Genomic DNA, 27,972 nt, shown 5'->3' on the forward strand with positions numbered 1-27,972 from the left:
TTTGGTTGCGCTAAACTGGAGGAGACGCTGCCCTTCTGGGGGCAGGAAGCGCTGAGTGCGGAGTATAGCTGCTGGTGAGTGGATGCATGCAACTACTACTGTGATAATATACTACAGCAGCATGCTAAGTGCCCTGCTCACTGTCCTATCCTGGCATGGTGGTGCAATGCTTAATGCCAAATTAAATTTGCAAATTAATTAAATATAAGTATTATTATAGTTGCAGGCAGATGCTATGAATGTTGTTTATTCGTTAACGTCATGCATATTTTAGAAGGTGCTTATAATCTAGTGCAGTGTTGACTAACCTGTGATACTCCAGGTGTTTGTGAAACTACAAGTCCCAGCATGCTTTGCCAATATATAGCAGCTTATTGCTGGATGGGTATGCTGGGACTTGTAGTTTCACAAACACCTGGAGTGTCACAGGTTAGCCAACACTGATCTAGTGTATAGCTGTTTTCAATATAGTGCCCCATAGCCTTCAATCTCTGTTAGGACATCTACTATAATTAGATTGTAAGCATTAAAGCTGGCTACATAAAGATTGCAAGCTCATATGTCTACAGATTGTAAGCTCCTGAATGCTATATATGTGAACAGATGGTATAAATGAAGTGTACTGGTATTGTTCAAGAGCTTGCATTCCAATTTGGACAGATATATAGTGTTCAGGAACTGTCACAGAAATCTATGCAAATAAATTAAAAGTGCTGTAATACTATATATTTACTGTTTACATAGTAGTGTACAGAGGCATTGATCATACCTGTGGACAGCTGGTATTCAGTGTACATTGTTGTCTATAAGTTTAGTGACATTGCTCAACTGCAAATCTGCACTAAAATTTTACAGCAACCAATCAGCAGGTAGGTTTAATTTATCTTGTGCAAGTTAGTTAAAGTAAGCTAATTGTTGATTGGATGCTGTTGAACGATGCTAGTTCATAACCCTCAGTCTGAATATACATTATCATACATATGTGTTCACTAACTTGCTATCAACTATTTGTAGGTCTTTGAACAGCATTCAAATTTATTTTATTGCTGTGATTTTTCTGAATGCATTCCTAAACTGATTTTCAGGAGCTGCTTGGAAAATGAAACTCCTGAATCCGTCTATTTCGTGTCCTGTGTCTGATCCAGAGCAGAGGGATTTAACATCTGCACTGGAATAAGTTGCTGCCCGTCTGATCAATATGGCATTCCAAAGAGCGGAAGGCATGTCCATTATCCAGGCTTTAGCTATGACAGTGGCAGAAATACCCGTGTTCTTGTACACAACCTTTGGACAGGTAAACACAAGCTGTTATCACTAATGTGTCTGCTCTTTAAACTTGTGGTACAGTGATAAGTTGTTATGCCTGTCTGTGTTATTAGTGAAAATGTTAAGCCTGTTACACCCAATGTCTTAGCAACCTGTCACCCTCTGCAGATTTTAGTGAGTTAAGCTGGGTACACACTACAGGGTTTTCATCCAATAATCGGCTCAATCAGCCGACATACGACCGTTCGTTCAAAAGTCGGGTCAGTGTGTGCAGTGACACGATGGTCGAAAGTCTGCCCAAATGGACGATTGTCACCTCATTTGGTTGGTCGTACCGTTTAATATTTTCGTTCCAATCTCGTTTCCGTTGTGTAGTGTGTATAAACTTCCGACCAATCCACAACAGTGAGTACGAAATTACAGTCATTGCTCACGACAACATGGCTGTAAAAAGTCGCTAAAGGGGCGTCCGCTCTTCCCTTTATCGTCCTAAACAAGGCTAGTGTGTATGCAGTCCATGGACCGAGCGATCGGAACATCGATCGCATGTAAAATCGATCGGCATAAAAAGTTGGTGGAAAAATCTGTAGTGTGTACCCAGCTTAACAGGGACAGGTTAATATTTGGCCAATTCTAGCAATAACTGAGGATGTTACATTTTGCAATAATATGGATCGTATATGGGCATATTTACTAATATTTTCTGTAAGTACCTATTTTCTTAATTGTTATATCGTTTTATTTAAAAAATATATCTAGTAAAGAAAATACTTTTGAGATATCCAGCTGATTACCAGCTACCTTGATATATAATTAAATATTTTTCTTCTCAAATAGACCTGCAATATCAATAAAAAATCAATTTATTGGGGTCAAATGATGATTGAACCCTGTCCTGTTACACAGATTCTGCTGGTTTGTTTTGACTCTCCTGACAGCTAGTTAAGGTTGTTTGACCTTTTTATAATCTGCATATCAGCCCATTATCTATCCTGTTTCTTTGTTTCTCTTTCCTTCAGTCCTGCATAATGCTTTGATGATTCTTTGCTTACACTATTCATTGTTGCTACTTTGATGCTTTCAGAAATAAAGATTCTAATGAATGTAGAAAGAAAACAATAGTAATTTAGGAATCCATTTAGAGTGCCTGTTAGACTTGTCTGTTGTGGTTGGAGAGCTGAGCACTGTCATTAAATTACAATGGAGTTATGCCGTTTTCACTCTTAATGCTCTTTTTGAAAGGTAAATTGAGATTATTGATGAAACTTGGTTAATGCTTGCAGTGGTTGAATGCCTTTGCTGTTAATAGTAGTAGTATTCTTTGCTTATGTAGTGCCGACCTATTACAAAGCACTTTAAAAAGTTTATTTAATGATTCATAACCGTCCCTGCACCAGTGGAGCTAAAAGACTCATTTTTATATCACACACAACTTAATTTCTGTTGGCACTAAGGGGTATATTTACTAAACTACAGGTTTTTTTTTTTTAAAAAAAAAGTGGAGATGTTTCCTATAGCAACCAATTAGATTCTAGTTATTTGTTTATATATTCTACAAAATGACAACTAGAATCTGATTGGTTGCTGTAGACAACATCTCCACTTTTTTAAACCTGCAGTTTAACAAATATACCCCTAAAGCTGGGTACACACTGCAGTTTTTTCAGCCAATTATCGGGCCAATCACCCGCTAAACGACTGCTCGGCCAGTCATCGCATTAGTGTGTATACTTACACGATGAACGACAATCGTTCCAAAGTACCGATAGTCGTTTCATTTGGTTGGTCGTACTGTTTAATAATTTCGTTCTGATCACCTTCCGATCCTGCACAGTGACAGCCCCTGTGGTACCCGGAGGAATCAGTGACAGTTACCCCCGCTCCAGTTACCAGGCTGCATGCTGTGAAATATATAGTATATTGATATGCTAAGTAGTACAGTGCTAGCAAGTGGTTTGAGAAGCGAGTGTTTCCTGTCACAAGAGTATATGAAATGACACAGACAGATCTCCAGTAATGCAGTAATGTTAGAATGCCAATAATCTGCAAAGTATTAACACAAAAGGTTATAGGACACTGTTTTCTGTGTCTTCTGCTGATTTATTCATCTACACATGGTTTGGCACAACTGTACAGCAAATTTTGGGTCTGTTTCAGTTCGTAAAGATTATTTCATTCATGCGCCTGTCCCTTGCCTTGATCCTGGATCAGTACGAGTTTCAGGGAGACTCGTTCCTGTATAATGCTTTCACGGAAGAGGATGAGTATTCTGCCACCAAGGAGACTGTCATCAGCATGGCACAGGAGTGTACACTTTTACACTATTTCTATACTTTCTCCCGTTGTGACAGCAGAGATTGCCGTATAACGGACAAGGTTTAGGAGATGCTTCAGAGCTGTAAGAAATTCTTCTTCTATGCAAACTGCTGAAGGGAGTTAAAAAGTATCCTCGAGGTAATTAAATATTGACAGCTCTATAGTGCAGATTATTCCTTTTAACCCGACTGAGCATGAAGATTTTGCGCCGGCTGTGTGTGACAGGTGTGCTATACATATGTGTATATATTATAAGTGGGCATAGCCAGGCTTCACCTGAGGGTTTTACAAAGCTGTAAGGAAGCACATTACTTTTATGAATAGCAGAAACAATGCCAGTTTCAACTATAACCCTAAGTTTCATAAGCATTCAAACATATGTAATGTGTTCCGCTATTCACGTGTTTCTCTGGTAGTAATGAAGACTTATTTCACTTTTGAAATATAAAGGGTTAAAGGTCTGAGGGGCCTCTCCTATATAAGGATGGTTTTTGTCATTTATGGCCAGGCAAGATTTATTGCACCATAGCTGTAAACGGGCACTAAAAACATAGACACACTTGCTCCTTATGGCATATTACAATGATAGCACATGAAAGGAGAGAGAGAGCCAGGCAGCGTAGGAGGGCAAGGGAGGCAGAAATTCACTACTATGCATTATTACAAAATAAACGCAACATTTTTGTTACATCAGGAAAGGAAGTATCATTGTAGCAAGATGCGATTTACAATGTGGCAGGTTGGATACACTTATAAAAGTGTATCCAAGTGCATCCGTCCCTTTCTCTCTCAGGAGGCCACCAAAACCATTATACACGCACTCATCATCTCCCGCCTGGATGACTGCAACCTCCTCCTCACCGGCCTCCCCCACTCTCGTCTCTCCCCCCTCCGCTCTATACTCAATGCGGCCGCAAGACTCATCTACCTCTCACGCCGCTCCTCCTCTGCCTCCCCTCTCTGCCTTGCCCTACACTGGCTCCCTGTCACGGTCGTCTGTATTTCTTGATCCGATTCGGGACCCTTGGGACTAGCTGGAGCAGGACTGAAACAGAACCTAGCAGCCTGGATGATCTTCCTGCTCATGTTCTTGATGATTGTAGAATATAGCAGGGGAATGAGCAGTCTGGAAATGTTGACAGGAACAGTGCACTTGTAATGCAGTCAGGAACACTGCACTTGTAATACAGACAGCAACACTGAAACCAAGAACTATCCTCCGGAGAGGAGTGTGTTGTTCTGGCAATGAACAGATCACAGCAGCAGGTTTAAATAGGATGTCCCAAACAACTATTGGCTAATCAGTTCATGTGATCACAGCTGCTGAATCTGGTTGGTCTGGAATGATCACCTGACTGCATCCAAGATGGTCGCGCCCATGCAGCAGAACAAACAGTGTGTGTGTTTGTTTACAAACGGAGGTGTGGAGAATAGGAATGTTGCAGACGACCAGAAGGGACCCAGGTAGCTGTGATATGACAGCGGCGGATGGGGTAAGTGCGGCTAAGATCCTGATTTGTGACACTCCCCTTCAGAATTCTTTTCAAACTCCTCACCACCACTTGCAAGGCTCTCTCCCACTCTCCTGCCCCTTACATCTCTAACCTCCTCTCCATTCACACTCCCACCCGCTCCCTGCGCTCGGCCAATGACCGCCGCCTCTCCTCCACTCTGATCACCTCTTCCCATTCCAGAATCCAGGACTTTTCCCGTACAGCCCCCCTTCACTGGAACGACCTCCCTCGCTCCATCCGTCTCTCTCCTACTCTGTGCTCCTTCAAACGTGCACTCAAAACTCACCTCTTTCTCAAAGCCTACCAACCATCCACTTAACCCCCATCTCCTCTGCTCATTCTCCCCTCTCTCCCATTCCCTCAACTGGCTCCTCTTGTGCCTGGTCTGTTTTACCCTCCCTTAGGATGTAAGCTCACATGAGCAGGGCCCTCTTCCCTCCTGTCTCCTTACCCGTTCTTCTGCTCCGTGTCTATTGCATCTGCCTGCCTGGAGTTTCTGAAGTATTGGTACTTTTTGTTTATTGTTCTGTACTGTTATACCCTGTAAAGTCTACTGTTTGTACTATGTGCGGCGCTGCGGAAACCTTGTGGCGCCTAACAAATAAAAGATAATAGTAATAATAATAATAATAATAAAACAACAATCTGAAACACTAGCAGAACAATATTATAATATGCTGTTAAATACTTCAGTGATAGAAATAGTTTGGTCCAAGCAATCCAGTGTTACTACACACTGATAATTGTGACTTAATGCAACTCTGGGAATATAAATTTAGGAATGTGGAGTTCAAACAAAGGTAAAGTTGGGTCTCTGCATCAGCTCCCTGCAGTTTATTAGATCCCTTGTAAAGCTTACAGTCTTATTGCGATAAAAAAACTCACTGCTGCGGCATTTGATGCTGAGGATGTGTTTAGCTGGGTACCAGGAGAGAACACTATGGAGAGACCCTATGCTGCTACTTTTCAGCTGATAGTTAATGACAGATGAATAGCACAGATCTGGAGGTAATCGAGTGTAGTGTGTACCCATGTATTGGCATGCTGATCGGGACTTTTCTTTTTTTTTTTTTTTTTTTTTGTCGTTAGCTAAATTGGTAAAATATTGTATCGTTAGAATTTTGTAGTAGTGTGTACCTAGCTTTAGGCTGGGTACACATTACAGGATTTTCAGCCGATTATCGGACCAATCAAATTCTAAACAACCGTTCAGCCAGATATCGTATCAGTGTGTCCAACGATGAACAATTATCGGACTACAAATCTCGTTCAACGATGGAACGATGTTGTTCCAATTCTGCAGTGTGTGTGCACTGAGGACCGGCAGTGTCCATAGATCTCTCTGGAGTGTGCAGAGTCACAATCTTTTCAGCCGATGGTTATGGCAGATGAAGAGCACAGATTTTTCTCTGTCATTGTTAAAGATGTCGCTTTTGGTGAAATTTTCTGTAGTGTGTACCCAACCTAAGTAACCTGTATTTGGGGTATGGGCGGGAACTCACACGCACAATGGGAGGAGTACACAACCTATATGAACAAAAGTATTCGGAAGCTTAACCAGCACACAAATAGGGACTCTAATGACATTGTATTCAAATACATATACTTTAATATGGAGTTGGTCCCCCTTTTGCAGCGATAGCAGCTTCCACTCTTCTTGGAAGGCTTTCCACAAGGTTATTGCAAGAGTATTTTTTTGGGAATTTTTGCCCATTCATTCTGTAGAGCGTTTATTAAGTCAGGCACTGATGTTGGACGAGGAGGCTTGGCTCGGAATTTCCATTCCAGTTCATCCCAAAGGTGTTCGATGGGGTTGAGGTCAGGGCTCTGTGCTGGCCAGTCAAGTTCTTCCACACACGAACACATCAAACCAGGTCTTTGTAGTCCTTGCTTTGTGCATTGGGGCACAGTCATGTTGGAATAGAAAAGGGCCTTCCCTAAACTGTTGCCACACGGTTGGAAGCATAGCATTGTCCAAAATGACTTGGTATGCTGAAGCATTAAGATTGCCTTTCACTGGAGATAAGGGGCCTAGCCCAAACCCTGAAAAAGAGCCCCATATCATTATCCCTCCTCCACCAAACTTTACGGTTGGCATAATGCAATCAGGCAGGTAACGTTCTCCCGGCATCTGCCAAACCCAGGCTAGACCATCTGACTGCGAAACAGAGAAGCATGATTCATCACTTCACAGAACACGTTTCCACTGCTCCACAGTCCAGTGTAGGTGTGCTTTACACCACTCCATCCAATGCTTGGCATTGGTCTTTGTGATGTGAGTCTTGCATGCAGCTGCTCGGCCATGGACACAGTGATAGGATAGACCGCCTATGCCACCCTATCTGTTGTTGCTGGGAATCGGCTGGGCTTTCTTTGCCACCGTTCCCTCTTGCAGCAGTAGGAGGGGCTTTAAAATGCTGCCTCCACTGGACTTCTTACTGGCATCCAGTACTGGGTTTCTTCTGGGTAACTTACACTGCGCGGGTACCCCGTTACTGGTTTACCTGGGCTGGTACTCCAGACCTCTTACTATGGATCAGGGGTGCTGTGGATAGATCCCCCCTCGCCTATCACACTGACAAGAGCTGCAGGGTAGCAGGCAGAGCGGTGGTACCGGAAAAGCTGGGTTCAACCTCAGAAACAGTTGGAGAACGGATTAGATTTAGGGTCTAATCTGCAGGTCACAGGAATACAGCAATATTGAAGATGTTTTCAAGCATTTATTTGAAGCAAGTGATGTTTATTTGCTCTCACACTGGTTGAAGGTACCAGGTGATCAGGTCAGATGAAACAAGAACAACATTTCAGTGTACAAGACAGTGCTTTTTATGCTGATTTGGACACAGGCTATTTTTAGGGACATATTCAATTGACGGCGGGATCGCCGGAAATCCGTTAATACGGTAATTTACTTGCTGGATTTCAGCTGAAATCCAGCGAGATATTACCGTATTAACGGTAATATTTTTTGAGCGCGGGAAATTCGGCGATCCCGGCGTCAATTGAATATGCCCCTTAGAATTAGGAAGCAATGTGTTTACACAAACATGGATTTACATGCATTGCAAAGCCAACAATATTTACACTTATCTATGACATTCTAGAGGTGCTGTGATGTCCTGCATCTGGTTTTTAGATGCAGAAAATCTAGGAGCCTGTCTTAATTAAAAGTTCCTGCCTTCAATATTGGACCTTCACACATCAAAAGATCTAATTAGCATTGGCCCCCTCTTCAGACAGTCCAGAATACACATTACCAAAGAAAGGAGCAAACCCCAAACAAGCCACTTCCCCACATCACAACACACAAAAGACTTCCATCCACAAAGGCTTATTGTATCAGATATATACCTTAAGAAATAATGCATCTACTCTAGCAAGGTTAAACAAGAAACAAATTTCTTCCCCTGGTCTCAGAAATTAAAGATTTCCCTTACCAAAATGTACACAATATCAAAAATAAGTGCATGTGCAATTATATAAATAAGCACCCTGTGCTATTTCCTTTAAATAAATTTATACCAGAAGTTATTAATCAGTGATCCAGTCACAGACACCCATTCCATTAAGCTCCCGCCGCACAGTTTTTGTGCTTACCTTAATGCCAGTGGAAGTTCGGAACTATTCAGCTGTGGAATCAGCAAAGCGTTGGCGACTTCTACGCACCATGCGCCTTAGCAGTCGTTGACCCCACTCTGTGATTTTACGTAGTCTTTGGCTTTGTGACTGAGTTGCTGTTGTTTCTAAATGCTTCCACTTTCTAACAATATCACTTACAGTTGACCCTGGAATATCCAGCATGGATGAAATTTCACGAATTGTCTTATTGCAAAGGTGGCCTCCTATCACAGTCCCACGCTTGAAGTCACTGAGCTTTTCAGAACGACCCATTATGTATCACAAATATTTGCAACTGGAGACTGTATAGCTAGGTGCTTGATGTTATACACCTCTAGCAATGGGTCTGATTGAAACGCCTCAATTCAATAACTAACAGGTGTGGCCAAATACTTTTGTCCCTATAGTGTATAAACCACACACACAGATAGGGCCCTGGTCAGAATAGAACCCATGTTTCACAGGGTGTTTTTTTGCAGAGGCACTGAATCAATTACTACTGTAATGTTCATATTACTATGGTGTTTGATGTAATAATGTAGTCTCGTTTATCTCTGGAACCTTCTCTCTTTTCAGACAACTTTCTCGCAGCTCAGGTTGTCCCCAGGGCTCAGAAGAGTCCTGTTTGCCACCGCTCTGGGTACAGTAGCCCTGGCCCTCGCTGCTCACCAGCTAAAAAGACGAAAGCATAAGAAAAAGCAGATAACGGCAGATAGCGGAGGGCTGAAGCCGGGCGGTGTGCCTGCAGCAATGGTACCTGTCAGACACACCTCTTCTGTAAAGAAAGGTCAGTCACTAATGTCATGTGACCCTAATACCCTATGTATAGGCTGTTGGTTTATCTTTAAGTTCTTTTATAAAGTTGCACAAAGTGGAAGTACTGATAAGAATCAAAACGAATACATGATAAATGAGGTTGCATGTGTACTCATAACAGTTAATTTGCAATGTTACGTGTATAAAAACTATGCAATTATTGATGGAACGGTTATCCCAGAATGAAATGTCTAAAAGCTTTTGCTGCATTGTCTTCCTAGCACAAGTGAACCCGTGTGAACCATAAATGTGAAATGCGCTGCTCTGTCTTACCTTGACTACCCATTCAGCGGCTCTGTTAGAAAGCAAGCTTCCTCCATTGCCAGTTATATGCAAGGTTGCACAGCACTGTTTTGTTACAAATTTATATGTCACGGAGAATTGAACGTTTATTCAGATGCCCTAATGATGAGTCATTGTTGAATACATTCTGTTTGTTTGCATATACAGTATCTCTTTACAAAAATGTCTCTGATATGTTCTTATGATGATGAATAAATCTATTATCAAGGTATCTGTCGTATTAAAATGCTTACTTTCTACCCAGATCTGTGCACTGGTAGGTGTTTGTTGGACTTTTATTCAGGACTGTTTCGCTCTGGAGATCAGACACCTGAACGGTGTTCTTAAATGATGGTACATGGGGAAAAAAACCTGGTCTGCATAGATGCCAATCCTATTTTGTTTTACTTTTTTTTTTCCCCATGTTGTTATTTTTCTTTGACTTAACTAATGGGGAAACTGCAAATAGTTTACAAAGTTTTACTGACATTTTCTGTAAGCGGCCCAAAACCCAGCTTACTTGATGTGTGCGGAAGGCACTGACCTGGATACTGCTTCCAATCATGGGCTCAGAGACCAGCTTAAACCGTTCTGTATTGTCATAAAAGATCTGGAGCGCTCTATGCTAAGCCGAGTCGAATTGATGTCCTTACAAAAAAGAAAAGCCATTTCTGTTGCCATGGAAAACCCTTCTTGAGGGTTTAGTCATTATTGTGTTTAAGCCGCTATATCTGTGGTCTACTGAGTTTGGAATGTGTGAAAACTACATGCTGATAAAGACATGAGCTGGTGGTGGGGAGGGGGGTGGTATCTGAGGAATGGAAGCAAGAAACACTGAACAAGATGATGTAGGAAATGGGGGGAATGCTATAACCTATGGGAGACTGAATACTCCTGGGATGTGGTATACTGTCTCCACCAGGACAAGGGTAAAGAACACCTTTGAAAGCCGTGTATGCGTTATGGGACCTGTACTGTAGCAGAACTCTGAGGCTTGCAAGACTACTACCGCAGTCCCTTCACCGCAGAAGTGCACTTCGACCCCCTGATAACTTTACCAATAGAAAAACATATGGATAATAGGTGGGGTATCTCCCTTTTCTCTCTCGGTGATGTGTAATAGCGAATCTTGCAGCTTGCACTCTCCTGTGGATTTGTAGACTTTGTCTCCTCCATAGCGACCAGTGATGTCCCTTCCAAAATGGTACACTGACCTTCCTGATCCGTCAGTGACCAACTGAGCATAGGGAGCGGAACACTGATCTTCCTAGCCCGTCATAGTGACCAGCTGAGCATGGAGAGCGGAACACTGATCTTCCTGGCCCGTCATAGTGACCAGCTGAGCATGGAGAGCGGAACACTGATCTTCCTGGCCCGTCATAGTGACCAGCTGAGCATGGAGAGTGGAACACTGATCTTCCTGGCCCGTCATAGTGACCAGCTGAGCATGGAGAGTGGAACACTGATCTTCCTGGCCCGTCATAGTGACCAGCTGAGCATGGAGAGCGGAACACTGATCTTCCTGGGCCGTCATAGTGACCAGCTGAGCATGGAGAGCGGAACACTGATCTTCCTGGCCCGTCATAGTGACCAGCTGAGCATGGAGAGCGGAACACTGATCTTCCTGGCCCGTCATAGTGACCAGCTGAGCATGGAGAGCGGAACACTGATCTTCCTGACCCGTCATAGTGACCAGCTGAGCATGGAGAGCGAAACACTGTCCTTAATATTTACATTGGAGAAATAAAGAGACACTAATTATAAATTACAGTCCATATTTTTGTCTGTTGAAACCTGTAGCAGTCCCACCATGAATGGAGTTTATATGATGTGGTCTATGCTATCGGCTAGCAAGCTGCTTGTTAGCGCTGGGGCATGGCTGTTTCTTTTAATTGTACAGTAACCTGACTGATTGTGTTGATATTATAGAGATTTGTATATACATGAGCCATTTCACTTTCTGTATTATGACACACTTACAAAGGGACTTCCATAGCCTTGAAAGCTTGACATTTTAAAATCCGATCTATTTGCCAGTAAAGAGAATCCATATTTAATTCACTTTGGCTGCAAACTGTCCCTTGTGTGCCAGGCTTACGCTTCTCCTGAGCTTTTGGTGATCTGCAGTTGTGTTTAGTCCAAGGTAGGATAAACTTATCTTCCCTAAATCGCAGACAAGGGGGGGAGGGAGGGAAGGGGGAAGAGACCAGAAATCGGCAGCATTAGCAAGCTCTGTTAATGTCTCTAGTGATGAACTATAATGGGCGTTTGGGACTGTAGCCTGGGGCTGTAAGGGCAGTATAGATATGGAATTCACTGCCAGGGAAGTTTGTGATGGCAGATTCAATCGATATGTTTAAGAAAGGGTTAGACAAACCTCTAGAGGAAACGGGTATTCGGAGTTACGACAGCTAATTGAAATGAAGGATGGTAGTGGATCCTGGGTGAAATAGAACTTCAATATTGGGTCAGGAGCGATTTTATTTTTATTTTTTTCCCGATTGAAACCGATTGGTGGCTGCTTTATCTGGATCAATTTCAAATACACGAGCGGAGATCCAATATAGGTTGAACTTGATTGACTGATGGTATTTGTTTTTTTGTTTTTTTTTCAACCTCATCAACTGTTACATACACATCCCCACTGCAGTCCAGAATATACATGCTACTCAACATTCATGTGTCATAATGTACATCGCTCAAACCACATTTAGGGCATTCAGCATTGTGCCTGCTATTAATCTTAACTAAAGACATCGGGGAGTGATGTATCCTATGGAGTAAGTATAAGTTTATTTGTTGAAACCAGACGCACGACGTGGGATCTCTAATACTTCTAAGGATACGACTCCACTCCTTGTCAGAGAGTGCACCCAAGCCCCCCTCCCTTTTAGATTTAAGAGGCCATCGGGTGCATAGTGAAAGCCAAGGTCAGAATAGGGTGTAGATTTGACTCTTCTCTTACCCATAGTCGGCAATGATGATAAGTGGCAGCATGTGTCATCTGCAAGTAACGGTAAAAGACAGAGTTGGGAGGACCAAATTTCTGCCCCATTTGATCAAAGGATGTAAACACACCATTACCATGAAGATGACCCAACGCAAACACCCCAAACTTAGGCCAAACATCATCTTTAGTCCATTTATGCAGTTTGTGGAGCTATTGTGCCATAAGGGAGTGTCTGGCTCATAGTCCTCCCCACCTAAAATATTATGCGCTGCAGTCCCTACCTCAGTCACCTGCAGAACAGTAGGGGTAATCTTTTTACCCTTCTTGCCCATCAGAAGGACCTGAAGTGCAGCAGTTTGCTCACCAAGGAAGCCCCACCAGAGCTCTGTTCCCTTTAGTGATGCGTTTTTACTGGAAACGCGTGAGGTACAGATTGTGCCGGTTTCTGTTATTTAAAGCAAATTTTTAGCATTTTAGAACGCAATACTGAACAAGTGATAAGAAAATAGTGATTGTGTGTTTTTGTTTTGTTTTTTGTTTGTTTTGTTTTTTTGTTATGACATGGATTTAATAAATATATGTCAATTTTCAAGCCGGGGCAATGTGTGAGTTGCACTATAGAAGCATCTATACTTTGATATGCAGGGCATGTTTACTACACAAGACCAGGTAAGCATAGCAAGGGGAAAAGGTCTCTCTGTGTAACTACAAATATTTACAGCTTCTTGATGGCACCACTGTTATCGGCTTCATGTGCCAGAAGCAAAACTGACAGTGCTCCATTTACCGCCTCTATCTTATGATCTCTTGTACTGATCCTTCTTTTTAGGACACACTCGCAGGGTGCAGAGTCCAAGCAGTAAAAGCAACGACACGCTGAGTGGCATTTCATCTATTGAGCCCAGCAAGCATTCCAGCAAGCGCTCCAGCTCCACTCACAGTCTGGCTTCAGTAAGTTCTGCTGTCATAGGGGAAATGATGAATGTGCTGGAGATCTGTCTAGGGGTTAGGGTTGGTGCTTTGCGGTGCTGCGGGCCTGGGTTTGATTCTGGCTTGTATGTTCTCTGTGTGTGGGGTCCCTCCTGGTGTCCCCCATAAGTCAGACATACTGATAGGTTAATTGACTTCTGTCTAAAGTGCACACAACATAGAGGAAAGTGTCAGCACACTATGTCAGCCTCCTGTGTAAGATTTAGCAGCTAGTGCTGCAGAGTATCCGTTCAGCAATACTGTCAGTAGCAGTAGAAGCGTTGGTAATATAATTATTTGCAGCATATCAAAACTCTTTGTTGCTTAATCTGCACATATCACAGTTTGGATTAAAATCCAACTGTGTTAATCCATATCGGTTCCTTCGTCTACAGTCCTGTGCAAAATACAATCTTGCTGACCTATGGTACAGTATGGGAATGTGTGCAACAGGCTAACAATCACTTTGTAACTACCAATCACTGTGTCTGATGTGTAGTTTGAGCATCAATGTTTTGGATTTTAATACGGGCGGTGTAATGTCATGCTGGCAACACTTATTTTCTGACTCCCATTGGCCGTGGTGTGCTTCTGGTAGGAAAATAAGATTGTAAGCACCATCAGGCATGGACTGATCCGCCTCCTTATATTAGCTCATTGTACTGCACTGGGGGATATGTTGGTGCTATAGAAGTAAAAGATAGCCATTATAAATCTGCCCACGTGTATTACTTCTGGTCTGTGGCACTTATTTACTCCTTGTTCTTCCTGGTTGTCCAGGTGGTGGCTGTCAACTCCTCCAGCTTGAACGCAACATCCCTGGCACCGTGGGAGTCTCAAGAGGTGGATGAACAGTTGTCGGCAGATGACTCCAATGCAGGAAACCTTTACATTCAAGGTATAATTTAAGATGCTGAACTGCGGTCACTGGAAGCACCGTGAGGCTTGCCACCACATTAACAGGTTTCTAAAATCTTACACCTGTGTACGTGTTTTGGTTGAGGTTTTGTTTAACAGAACACCATACATTTAAAACCCAATCGGGGGACTATTATGAAAACTAGTGCATATTAAAGATAGTGTAACCCATGGCAACACATTATATTCTGTCATTTATCTTGCTGTGTGTAGAAAACAAACGCAATTATCTGATGGAGAGAGCAGTCTTTATGATGCCCATAAACAGTTATTTCTGTTTATTGTGCTGCTCAGATTATCTAATCGGTAAAATAAATATTGCGGACAGGAACCGTTTCCTACCTGACGGCTTTACAAACACTTGTAATCTCCCTAATGTGACTGCTATTGTTTTGGTGCTTAGGAATGGAGCTGTTTGAAGAAGCTCTGCATAAGTGGGAGCAGGCACTGAACATTGGACAACGATGTAGCTCAAGTACCCCAACAGCTCAGAATAGTGAGCTCAATGAGAGCCTCTCCGAAATCTTACCTGAGGTGAGTCCCCTGTAAATAATGGCATGTTCTGTGATGAAGAAAATATTACCCTCTTGTGGACAAAATGCAAACTGCACCTGTACACGTTTTGTGGGCTTGTATCCACTCATTAATGGCTATATGTATGTAGGTGACAAGTGGAATTTAAATAGACAGGAATATAATTTGGTTTTTAAATGGAGTGACAGATGTGCTGATCTTCTTGTTACCCCAGGGTCCCCAAAATAAGGATTTTTCAGGCAAACTAGAGGCCTTGCTGACTCGTGCCTACAACTTGCAGGAAGAATTTGGGAGCAGCATTCCCCCGGATAACGTGCTGCTGGATCTGGGTGAGTCATAAGTGTTGTGTAATCTGATGGATTAAAGAACAAGCCTTTGCTTGTCCTATCGGGGACTGCACATCCATCTTCCCTTGTGCCTCGGAGGAGCACAAGCATGGCTCTCTCATGGTGTGTTCTTTACAATATGTGTAGAAGGCCATCTTCAACAGACTCTTGTTTATTCACTTGCAGTAACCCTGCTGATGGATTTTGGGGGATCGGTGTAAGAATAAGATAAGATTTAAAAATTATTATACTATTTTCTGCTTCCTTCATGTCGTAAATTTAAAAACATATATTTAAGTTCTACTTGGGACCTAAAGATTACGTACATCAATCAGTAGTCGGAATTCTATCCCAATCGCCCTTCCCTATTCACTAAAATAGATTTATGCTAAAACAATGTTGCTGCCTATAACCTGGACCTATAACCATTTATACAGCAGAGCAATTTACATGCTTTAGACCAGGCATGGCCAACCTGTGGCCCTCCAGGTGTTTGTGAAACTACAAGTCCCAGCATGCCCTTCCAGCTATCAGCTGCTTGTCTACCGGCAAAGCATGCTGGGACTTGTAGTTTCACAACACCTGGACGGCCACAGGTTGGACAGGCCTGCTCTAGACCATATGCTAGCAGGTAAATGAATGGCAGTGTCTATAACTCATTACTTTAGCAATTAGAGGATATGCATTAAATAAAAATAAATCTCCTCTAATCGCTCAGCAGAAGTGTAGAAGGTGGAGATGTAGAGAGAGCGATCACACTTCCTGAAAATAGCTTTGTTTTGCGCGATGAGGGGGATGTGTTGGAATGCAGAAGATGAAATATGTAATGCCCAGATTTTATATTAAACACAACAGCATCACATTTATTTTCTGCTTTAAAGGAAAGCGTTGTCAAAGTGTAAAACCATTGAGCTCCGTAAAAGTTTGTTACACTATATACTGTATAATTGTGTCTTGGTTTTGCATATTCTTGTGTTCCTGTTTTTTGTTTCTGTGCTGCGTAACAAAGAATCAAAAAAACAATATACCGGACACCAGCCGTATCTCTTTACTTCCTCAGGTTATTAAAGTATAGAACGGTAAACAAGGGAAGCATTGTGTACTTAGGGGCAGATTCCTCTGACCACCTTACTGCCGAAAGTAACGCGGCCTGCACACTATCACCATTAATACGGTCATTATAACCCGCAAACATCAGCGTTGAAATTACTGTAGTAACGGTAATAGTCCGCGGCTGCGTTACTTTCGGCAGTAACACAGTAATTGAATCTGCCCCTTAGATTAGCACTAGGGTGGTTGAGCTAATAGCTAGGCAGTGCTAAGCCACAAATGCACAATATGTAGTCAAATTGTTTTTATATCAGTACGTGTGTGGCCCCTAAATTATTGCCATGTCCAAGAATTATCTGATTGGAGAAATTTTGAACATAAACGGTTAATGACTGCTGTGGACCCACGTCATGCAGTCCTCTGCCAACTACACTAACAGACCTTAGGTGATTCATCCCAAGCACGGAGTGTTGGTGTTTAAATGACCATGTGAACTTTTTCCATAAACCTTTAACATACATGACACCTACAGGCTATAAGACTGTACTGCACTTCATCAAATTAAAATGTTTATAAACGTATGCCTAACTTTTGAAAAAGGCAGTCGTCAGCAATGTGAATAAAAACCCTTGATATTTATTTATTTTTTGTCTTTTTGATAACCTCCCCCCTCCTATAATAGCGGATCCGTAGTGTAGTTCTTGTGGCACTGAAGCACCCAGCATTATCTGAGAATAGACACCGGCCATCAGATCAGGGATGGCAGAGAGGTGGTATTGTGTTTATGGTGCCGCCGTGTTACGCAGACCTCTCCAGGGAATATTGAATCATTCACGTCCGTCCCTGTCTACTTGGCGCTTACAGTCTAAATTCCATAACACGCACATATACTAGGGTCCATTTTTGTCAGTAGCCAATTACCCCTCAGTATGTTTTTGGATTCTGAGAGAAAACCAGAGCACCCAGATGATGCAAACATACAAACTTCACACACTTAGAACCCTGGTCAGAATCAAACTCATAACTCCAGCTCTGCTCGGCAGCAACGTTAATGCCCTTGAAGGTGACTTGGGTTGGTAATTGAAGTCTTCCTGGATGGAAAGTGTGTAGAGAACGTGTTACCTGATTTGCAGGAACTGCCATCCAATCAGCAGCCTTGTTCATTCCGCCCCTTACATCCTTGCAGATTGCATTCCAAGGATAGCTCTAGTCCTTTAGCGCTTAAATAACTAAATCTGTATGTGAACGATTGTTCTGCTCTGGTATTGATAGGATCTCCACCAAAGTGCTACACATGGGGTACTCCATGCTTGTGTATGATCAACAGAACTGCTTATTTATCATTTTAATAAATACGCTTTATGAAAATAGACATTTACTGATAAGTATTCCAAAATAAGCTTAGACCTCAATGTGTAGACAAATCTGTAAAGAGTATCTAGTGAAGCTCTTGGTTACCTACTACTGTCTTCACTGCACAATTATGAACATGCAATATTCACCTTTTGACTTCTCTGCCATTCTTTGTCTGGTTTTAATTCCAGAAGGCGCATTGATGTTCCCACCTATGGACGGCAGGAGGGTGATACAGATGGACGACGAGATCAGTACGATATCGGACGACTCCTTTTTCTCCGCAGCTGAGGTACAGCTGTTGTCCTGGGGGGAGTGACTTGTACTAGTTTACCCTTCTCTGCAGATCTAAACCGTTCTGAATTTCTCATTTATAAGTTACCATATTTTTGTGACAGTCCGTTTCACGTCCCAAGTCACTAGCCTGGATGCATACGTAAATTCCCCTCTTCTAGCTTACTTTGCGTGTTTACATCTTGCTCTTTAAAAATAGAGACGATCACACAAACGTTTCCATTATCATAGAATGTTGGTTACTCTTGGCATAGTGAACGCAGCATTGGCCGCTCACCGCAATAACGAAGGTTTGACAGCTAATGAAATGTTGGATGAAACTCAATAGATCACATTCACATGGTGAATAGATGCATCTGACATCACATTATAGGGTACGTTTTTTAATTTTTGAGCTTAAATCAGTATGTCCACTCATTACTAGCAGTATAGTGTCTGATTATTGAGATATGGAACTCCTGTTGTCTTCACACGTGGCCTTCAGGCTATTTTGTGATTGCAGTTGGCTGTAGCAGACGCTGCCTGTAAGATGCCCACGGCTCTGCTAGAAGGATGGAGGAATGTGCAAAGGAAAAAATAGACTTTGCTTATTTCAATCTACAACATGTCTCATGATTCTGTTTACCAGTAAACCTTACACCAACAATATTAAGGGTATAATAACAGAATAGTAATAATAATAATCTAAATATATAAAAATAACAATAAATAAAAAAACTCGCACATACAGAGCAGATGAGGTTATTTTTTTTGCCAATAACTTCTATGTTCTCTCCTTCTGTCTGATCACATGACCACGGTGACGCCTCACAATTCTGGTGATCGGTTTTGCGCTCCCAGATATTTGTTAGGTGTGGTTTAATCTTGCAAAATCTTTTGTTTTTATGTTTCAGCTTTTTGATACGTTGCAAGTGAACGAGGGCTCTTTTATACCAGCCAAACCAGCAGCAGCGTATGAAGAGGCAATGAGGCTGGTACAGGGAGGGGAGGTGACCTGCAGAACAGTGAGGTAATTGGGTCAACCAAGACTGCCTGTGCCGATTGCTTAGAGCAGGCTGTTCAGTTGCTGTGGTGTTACGAGTCCCAGCATGCCCTGCCAGTGTTTGCTTTGAAGAGCCTATAAAACGAACAGCACAATGGTTCAGTGGTTAGCACTTCTGCCTCACAGCGCAGGGGTCATGAGTTTGATTGCCAACCGTGGAGTTTGCATGTTCTCCCCGTGTCTGCGTGGGTTTCCTCCCACAATCCAAAAACATACTGGTATGTAATTGGCTGCTATCAAATTGACCCTAGTGTCTCTCTCTCTGTGTCTCTGTCTCTGTCTCTCCTGTAAGCTCCGATGGGGCAGGGACTGATGTGAGTTCTCTGTACAGCGCTGCGGAATTAGTGGCGCTATATAAATAGCCGACGATGATAAACCTAAATTGCAGGTTGCTTTATATATGCAAACGTTTGTGATACCAGTGAAGCTATTTATGATAAAGCTGTGTTTGAGGAGGAAGTATTACTTATTTTCTGCTTTGTACACAAGTCTTCCTGTCTGTAATTGTACTGCACGGAGCGATAGCTGACAACAGCTTTTACTCTTGTTACATTGATGTATTAAAAAAGCAATGGCAAGGTAACGCTGGGTAATGTTTCACCTTCATGCTTCTTTTCCTAACGTTATACGTTTGCTGTTAGATGGTCCTTTTTAAATGATGACTTTACAACCGAGATACAATTCAGCGTTGTGTATTTTAATTTCAGGACGTCATTGCTGGGGTGTTATAATGATCAGGACTTTCTGGCCAAACTGCACTGTGTCCGTCAGTCCTTCAAGGTAATAGATCTATCGCGTTGTGTCATAGTCGGTATCTTTTATTTATAAGTGAAAAGTACAAAAAAGAAAAACTATCGTTTTACAGCTGTTACTTCAGGATGAAGGGAACCGGCTGTTCTTTGGTGAAGTCGGCAAGCAGATGGTGACGGGGCTTATGGTGAAAGCTGAGAAGGTATTGCTTGGGTGAGCGGGAGAGATATTGCCGAGAGATTCATAATGTGAAGTGGAATAAAGGCTTGTTTACTGATTGGTTTTTCATTTCATATGTACATTTTTCAGAATCCTAAGGGATTCATAGAGAATTATGAAGAGATGCTGCGTTACGCTCTAAAGGAAGACACGTGGCCCACCACACAGAGAGAACTTGAAGGACGTGGGGTAAGGAAAAGTAGATCTCTGCCGTCTAAGGGCTAGATTTACTAAACTGCGGGTTTGAAAAAGTGGAGATGTTGCCTATAGCAACCAATCGGATTCTAGCTGTCATTTTGTAGAATGTACTAAATAAATAACTAGAATCTGATTGGTTGCTATAGGCAACATCTCCACTTTTTCAAACCCGCAGTTTAGTAAATCTAGCCCCAAAGGTCCTTGGGTGACTGTTACCATATATTAAATAGCAATGTGTGCAGGGCAGTGATTTCAGTGAGGAGCGTCTTGGCAGCAGCAAACATGCTTTTAATTGGATGATGCAAGGTATAGGTCCTGCTGGTAGTATGAAAGGCATTAAGTAATTATGATCCCTTTTCTGCAAGTCATAACTCATTGGTGCGGTGCTAGCACAATCCATATTAGTTTACCGTTTCTAGGAAGCAGACATCGCTAGTTTACCATTTCTAGTAAGCTGCTCCATTCACCCACAAACTCCTTTATTCAAGTGACATCCTTAACTTACAAAGTCTGGGGGGGACCCACTTAGAGGTGAGGCAGTGGGCAGTCTGCAGCCTGAAGTCGTATTATGTCTGTTCTCTATCCTGCTGCCAAACCCCAGCAGAAGTCTGCTCCTACCTCCCAGGGCCCTCTAAGAGTTTCTTCACTTTCTTGGTTAAAAGCCCCTCTTATATGTATGTTATGATGTAAGTATTTTTTCACTATTTTGTGAGGGCTTTAAGTGCAGATGAGCTTGACTTGCAAAGCTTTTTATTGTGCAGCTTTAATTTTCTGAACTTGTTATGCAGAGATCCAGTCAGTCTCACGGGATAAGAGAGCAATAAGAAGCAGTTTATGATAACAAGAGCGCTACTGCCAGGGGGGGTCTCTGGTGGATAACGCAAGCATTAAGTACATGTTTATTGTTTAGATCCCTATCTAATTATACAAGAAGTAATCCCGGCACATAATAGATATTGAGGGCAATCCTGGCAGGACTTCCAGTGTTCTCTAGTGGATATTTGCTTTGAGGTAAGGTTACGGCAGCTCTTGGATGCAGTGACATGAGATACTGTCCTGTTCTGTCCAGGTGGTCTGCATGAATTTCTTTGACATCGCCCTGGATTTCATCCTGATGGATGCCTTCGAGGACCTGGAAAACCCACCTACCTCTGTGATTGCTGTTCTACGGAATCGCTGGCTGTCCGATAGCTTCAAGGAAACGGTAGGTAGTGAGGAATGTCTAGAGTCCTACTGGGCTTTAAGGAAAACTGGTGCGCAGGTAACGGCAAACGCTGTAACCCATAGCAACCCAACATGTGACGTTTTCCTAGTACAGCTTAGAGACTTGGCTTTGCTGGGTTACAACAACTTTTTCAGATAGCGGTGCACCAGGTTTCACAATTGTTGTGTAACATTAACTGCCGTCATGTTGCGGCCATTCATTTCTGATTAGATTATGATTTCTCTCCTTGATATTGAGCAAACAGTATTGCTGTTCCTGTCTATAGAATGAGCTCAACTTATTTAACAATAGCAATGCTCAAAAGTTACAAGATTCCATTGCAGAAGACGGTGGATGGTGTTTACACTGACATCACTCATTCTCTCAATATAGTGGAGTAACTCACTTCCACGTGGAGCTAATCTTGAAAACCATATTTAGATATATTTTTTAGGTGTTCATGTTACATGTATTTCTTATTTTGCCTAAATATTTATTACACTTTATTTTTTTTCTAACACCAATTATTTATATGTTCTAGGCATTAGCGACGGCTTGCTGGTCGGTTTTAAAAGCAAAGCGTAGACTTCTCATGGTAAATACTGTTGTGATGTATTGGACATGTAAAGAGCTATTGTGAATGTCACCTATACACTCCACATACTTCATAAAGATTTCTGGGCATTCTTAAAATGTGTTGATCTAGGGTCAGAGCACTTTTTCATTGCCCTCCGTCATCTCCTGCCTATCTAGATGTCCCCAAGTTTAAACAACCTGTAGCCAGTCAGATATCTCACAGCAGCACAGAATGTTTAAGGAGTGTACTATTCTACCTGTGTATTTATGTTAGCGAGGGCAGGTCTGCATGTGACACGGGCAATTTCATGATGTGGCAAGCAGGGGGCCACGGTCTAAGTGTTAGATAGTTGGAGTGGAAAGTGTCTGGTTCATGAGGATTGTTAGGTCATTGTTGGATCAAACGTAACTATATGAAACAAAGTCTATACAACCAACTTGATTGATATTCGTGGTTACTCGAGATCGTGGTTACTGATTGGTATTTTCCATAGGCAGTGAATGGATTATTGAGTGTGTATGTATACAGAATATATTTATACTATAATATAAATGTATCCCTTTAATCTAAATCTCCATTGTGCTTCATCAGGTTCCAGATGGCTTCATATCACATTTCTACTCCGTATCGGAGCATGTCAGCCCCATATTAGCATATGGATTCCTCGGCCCGAAAGAGAATTTAACAGAAATCTGTAATTTTTTTAAGGTAAAGTATATCCATAATTTTTGTGATTTTTTTTTTTTTTTTTTTTTTACCACTATATAATCTGCCATTGGTCAACAAAGATAATAGCAGAAAGATATTTGGTTACATTTAACTCGTCCCCAATGCACTGCCGCAGAGCGTAGTTGGAAGTCTTCCCTACGGCAAACAGGGATACAAGCCGGTGCCCACTGTGAATACTGTGTTGTACTGTGACTGTGTCTGTGCCAGGGGCTAAGAAAGGATTAATACTCCTGTTCTATTCAGTTAAGAGATTTCCACCCAAACTCATTATTTAATTCTAACCCAATTAATTCATGGCATTCCTTAATGTGTATTGGCACGCGACCACACACACAGCGATAGTGAGCATCCACCACCTGCATTTCTGCCCAGTGTTTGTTGAAATCCATGGAATTTCAATCGTTCCTGGACACAACGGTCTTGGTTCGTGGATCCCAAGTCTCGTAACAATCCCATATTTGTAGACAAAATTGCCACATCATCATCATTTATTTATATAACGCCAACATATTCCGTAGCGCTTTACATTTGGGGACAAACACAGTAAACTTATAAGCAAACTGGGTAAAACAGACAAAGAGGTGAGAAGGCCCTGCTCGCAAGCTTACAATCTATGGGACAATGGGAGTTTGATACATGGGGTTAAGTCTACATTTTGCATTTCGGTCCAGCCAGACGATAAAAGTGACTCGTAAGCTAAATGATCCTGTCACACAACAATGTTAGTTAGGGGGTAGTTGTCTTGTGTGAAATTGTGTAACGGGTGGTAATAGGGTAATCTAGTGAGGTTAAGAGGGTGGTTGAGGAATATTATAAGCTTGTCTGAAGAGGTGGGTTTTCAGAGTACGCTTGAAAGTTTGTAGACCAGAGGAGAGTCTTATTGTGCGAGGGAGAGAATTCAATAGAGTGGGTGCAGCCCGAAAAAAGTCCTGTAACCGGGAATGGGAGGATGTAATGAGGGTGGATGAGAGACTCAGATCTTGTGCCACATGTATACATCCTCTTGGATGTATATACTGCTTCTGTACAGAATTAAAAGTAATTGTTTTTCTTGTGTTCTAAAGAACATGTTTCCGATTCTGTTCCCAAACAGTACCAGATAGTGCAGTATTTAAAGGACATGTTTGACTTGGATAAAGTGAGATACACTACCGTCCATTCGCTGGCGGAAGACATCCAACACCTTTCGCGCAGACGAAGCGACATCCTCCTGGGATACCTTGGTATGGACACGCTACGCGAGATGAACGGGGATGTCCCTGCTGGAAACAGACCCCAAGAAATCCCCCTCTAATAATAATGACTACTCTACAATGAAGAAGCACCAATTTTCAGGAACCCCTAAGAACTTTTAATACTGTAATGTTCAAACAGCTCGGTGCCCCTTAAGCATCAAAAAGGCTCAAGGAATTTAGGCTGCACCAACATACAGACGAGAGGAACCTTGGGCCGTGAGAGGAGGAAGTCCTGGTGACGTTTTTATTATCTTATTTTAAATTATTTCTTGCACAATTGTACGTCTACGATTACCTTTCGCCGGACACTAATGGAGATCACAGAACTGTGTTTTTTAATTCATTATTTCAATTATTAACCATTTTAAAAAGAACTTTTCTATGAAGGAAAAGTCAAAAGGTTGTAATTTGATGATTGATTGTATGTTTTGTGTCCATGAAGGTTGTCTTGTAAATTTATATTTTGTAGCTACTCTACCTAAACTGTGAACAGACGGAACAGAGAATGCACAAAACAGGACATTGTGCTGTTACTAATTTATCGGAACACGTAATCCGTCCTCTGTTTTATTATAGTGCGGACACATTTGAATGCTGATAGGCTACCACTGTCCCATAACTCCGCAGAACCCTATATTGCCCCGTGCACTGACTAGTCTGTGGTTCCGGGTATTGTTGAGCTGTTTATTGCACTAAAGGATTACTAACAGACTGACTTCTGTTGTTGCACATTTAGGGCTAGATTTACTAAGCTGCGGGTTTGAAAAAGTGGGGATGTTGCCTATAGTAACCAATCAGATTCTAGCTTTCATTTATTTAGTACCTTCTACAAAATGACAGCTAGAATCTGATTGGTTGCTATAGGCAACAACCCCACTTATTCAAACCCGCAGCTTTGTAAATCTAGCCCTTAACCAACAAATCAAAGCATCTTTTGTTCTACTTGTGATGGTGGAATCCAAGTACTGTGTTTCATTGACCGGCCTGTACGATAGAACTACACATTTGGATTTTGTTTAAAAAAAAAATGTCCAGTAGGGAAGAGTTTATGGGCAATCCTGCAGCCACAAAATGTGCATTTCATAAATTCACTGTACAGTGTCTTTTATATGTGTCAATGTATTGTTGTTTTACTTTTTTTTTTTTTTGTCATATCAAGTCGTAAATGGAACCTTGCATGATAGAAAGTGTAACGATGGTTATCACAGAAGCTACCACCAGTTGGCTCCTTGGCTAACGTGAGTGTCTTAAAGGGGATGTGTAAAATACAGAATTACATTTGTAATAAGATGTTCTGTAAAACTTCCTTCGTTTCTTGTTGCCTTCTGGTTGAAAAAAACGACATTATCAGGTTCTCTGTGAGATGACGACGGTCTTGCAGCAAAGCTGGAAGTGACAACCCACACGGTTCTGGTGACAAGAGGATGGGACATAGGCTGCATTTCCATTCTATTAATGATATTGTCTTAGGCACTGGTACCATGGTCTCAGCGCTGGATTGTGGGGGAAAACCCTTGGTCAGATTGGTAAAACAAGAGGCTGTGAGCTTCCTAAAGCACTTAAGCTATTAAAGAAATCCTTCATTTTATCTGGATAACTTGCTGTAAAAAATTCATAGCAACCGCAGATATTGTGTTCTCCACCTTTTATATTTATCCTCCTAACATTACAAAGTGTTTGTTGTACAGACGTAGGTCTCGCCAAGCCCAGCGCACCCTTCTGGTCACAGTTGGAACTGCATCCAGAGAGTTTTGGGTTTTTTTTTATGGATTTTTCCCAGACTGGCCTGCCAGTTGGGGAACTACAAGTCCCAACTTGCCCATCCAGTAACATCCTCGCCCGATGTAGAGCCATGGGCCGCATAGTGGGTCAAACTTACTCAATTGTAAGAGTTGCAATACCACAAACGTATAATATTTTCCTATACTGTCCTTTTTATTTATAAAGAAACATATCTTATAGAGTTGGAACAATAAATGGTACAAAAAAAACCTTTTAAATAGCTAGATTTGCAACACATATTCACAGTATTGAAAAGACGGAGATAATTTCTATTATGGCAATTATATTTTTCTTGTACAATGTACCGGTTATGCCAGATGTAACAATGCACCTTAAGATACAGATATATTTCTAAAGTGTACCAGTCATTGTATGATGATGGTGACTAAGGCCCGAGGCACTTCAGTATATCTGAAATAAATAGTATTGAAGTCGGTATATCTCTCTAGTAAAATATTGAACGAAATATTAATCAAAGAGCATATTGTATAGACAACAACAGATGAACGCCACCACGCTGCAGGACACACTTACGTTGCTCAAATCTACTAGGAATGTTCAGCACTTTAGAAATCTGGTTGCCATTGGTTACAATACCTTTGGTTCCATTGCGTGCAATGTTTTCATATTGCATTAGCTGTTTATCCTGCCCTTATTTAAATGACCACTACATGTAAAATACAAATTGATTCCAACAGAAGGAAGACAAATAATCACAACTTTATCTCACATGCCTTCAGTTATCACACATTTCTGAACTGTTTACATAATCTATTTGTGAATTATGCCAGTACATTTTAAAGGTAACTTGTGTATTAGGTTTAGTGGTAGTGTTCCCCACCATCAAACCCGGTATGTACCATTCACAAATCTATGTAACTCTCTCCATTCCTAGTAAGAACTTTGGGTATTTACGTTGGTAATTTGCAAATTGTAAAAATAGTAGCAGGGTTCACGAATATATATAGAAGAGCTTCAGGAGTCTTAATAGGAACAAGATGTTTCAGAGAAGGGTTTGGTGGTGGTGAACGACTTCCTGTCTATGTACGTTAGAATTCCTATAATGTAGCCCATTTTCAAATAACGCTTATGGTTAGTAATTAAAACATCGATCACATGACTGAACATAACATGGAGGACTGTATAAGTAAAGGTTGCCATAGACGCACAGTTGACGTTGGCCAATTTCAGCCAAACTAAGCCTGCATCTGCCGAACATCCGATTTATGTTTCCAGTGGGCGGAGGTCATGTCCTCTTGTTAGTCCCTCAAGGAACGTTGGCCAGAGGAAGAGATTTTGTCAGCTGATTCCAACCAAATTTGCCCCCAAATAGTTTTGCAAATAGGCATCTACCAATAATTACCAGGGGAGGGATCAGGCTGAACCATAAGATTTATACGTATGACTAGTGAAGTGTAGTGTACTCTCAACCACAGCTTCTAAGTTCAATATATTCAGTTCTATCACGTTCTATTCGCTTTTGCTTATGTATTTGTGAATGCTGCTCGTGGGCCTTTTCTAGAGAAAGCAACCTGTCCCCTCGTTTTAATGGTAAGATTTAATCTATCATTTCTAATGAAGATCCATAAGTGCATCTTTTTTTTTTTTTTTTTTTTTTTTTTTAAAAACAAAAAGCTTGTGTTTATTTAATTGTGGACTTCTTTTTAAAGTTCTCGTTGGCTAAAATCCAGTGAATCACTCGTAACGTGCCTAGAATGTATGACATGTTCCAGAAAAGGCCATTACGTTTTTTTACCAACTAAAAACCAATATTCTGCGTTTTATTCGGCTATGTCACTGATCTATGATACTGATGTCACCTATATCCTATAGAATACCAGCATACAATACGGTGATATGGGACTGTATATGGTGAGGCACTGTGTGTGCTGGTTGGTTTGATGTATGCAGAGATTACATATACTGCACCAGTATTTTACTTTTTATATTTTTAAAACCTGAGCACTGATTATGTCCTTTTTTTTCTGTAACTATATGTTTGCCTTCAATAAATATCTTTTGCCATGTCA

At 41.6% G+C, this 27,972-nt stretch overlaps 1 protein-coding gene across 2 annotated transcripts; it reads left to right on the forward strand.

Moving 5' to 3' along the window:
* On the forward strand, positions 1 to 27,972 carry MIGA2 (mitoguardin 2). Of its 2 annotated transcripts, none has more exons than XM_075185077.1 (16): positions 1 to 74; positions 1,086 to 1,294; positions 9,291 to 9,501; positions 13,592 to 13,713; positions 14,512 to 14,629; positions 15,053 to 15,183; positions 15,398 to 15,512; positions 18,104 to 18,204; positions 19,100 to 19,215; positions 19,956 to 20,028; positions 20,114 to 20,200; positions 20,308 to 20,406; positions 21,485 to 21,619; positions 22,161 to 22,214; positions 22,788 to 22,904; positions 24,019 to 27,972. In XM_075185077.1, the coding sequence occupies exons 2-16, from the start codon at positions 1,199 to 1,201 to the stop codon at positions 24,217 to 24,219; spliced, it is 1,776 nt and encodes a 591-aa protein (XP_075041178.1). In that variant the 5' UTR covers positions 1 to 74; positions 1,086 to 1,198; the 3' UTR covers positions 24,220 to 27,972. The 2 variants fall into 2 exon arrangements, with proteins under 2 accessions (XP_075041178.1, XP_075041177.1); XM_075185076.1 differs by lacking the exon at positions 1 to 74 and adding an exon at positions 731 to 869.

This window comes from Mixophyes fleayi, chromosome 9 (genome assembly GCF_038048845.1).
Source record: "Mixophyes fleayi isolate aMixFle1 chromosome 9, aMixFle1.hap1, whole genome shotgun sequence".
Lineage (NCBI taxonomy): Eukaryota > Metazoa > Chordata > Amphibia > Anura > Limnodynastidae > Mixophyes > Mixophyes fleayi.

What these genes read in the sequence shown, in the direction of transcription:
- MIGA2 (XM_075185077.1), top strand. Translation starts at nt 1,199, where the DNA reads ATGGCATTCCAAAGAGCGGAAGGCATGTCCATTATCCAGGCTTTAGCT. An exon ending in CACCTCTTCTGTAAAGAAAG is followed by an intron (nt 9,502 to 13,591) that starts GTCAGTCACTAA and finishes CCTTCTTTTTAG; the next exon opens with GACACACTCGCAGGGTGCAG. An exon ending in GTGACCTGCAGAACAGTGAG is followed by an intron (nt 19,216 to 19,955) that starts GTAATTGGGTCA and finishes TTTTAATTTCAG; the next exon opens with GACGTCATTGCTGGGGTGTT.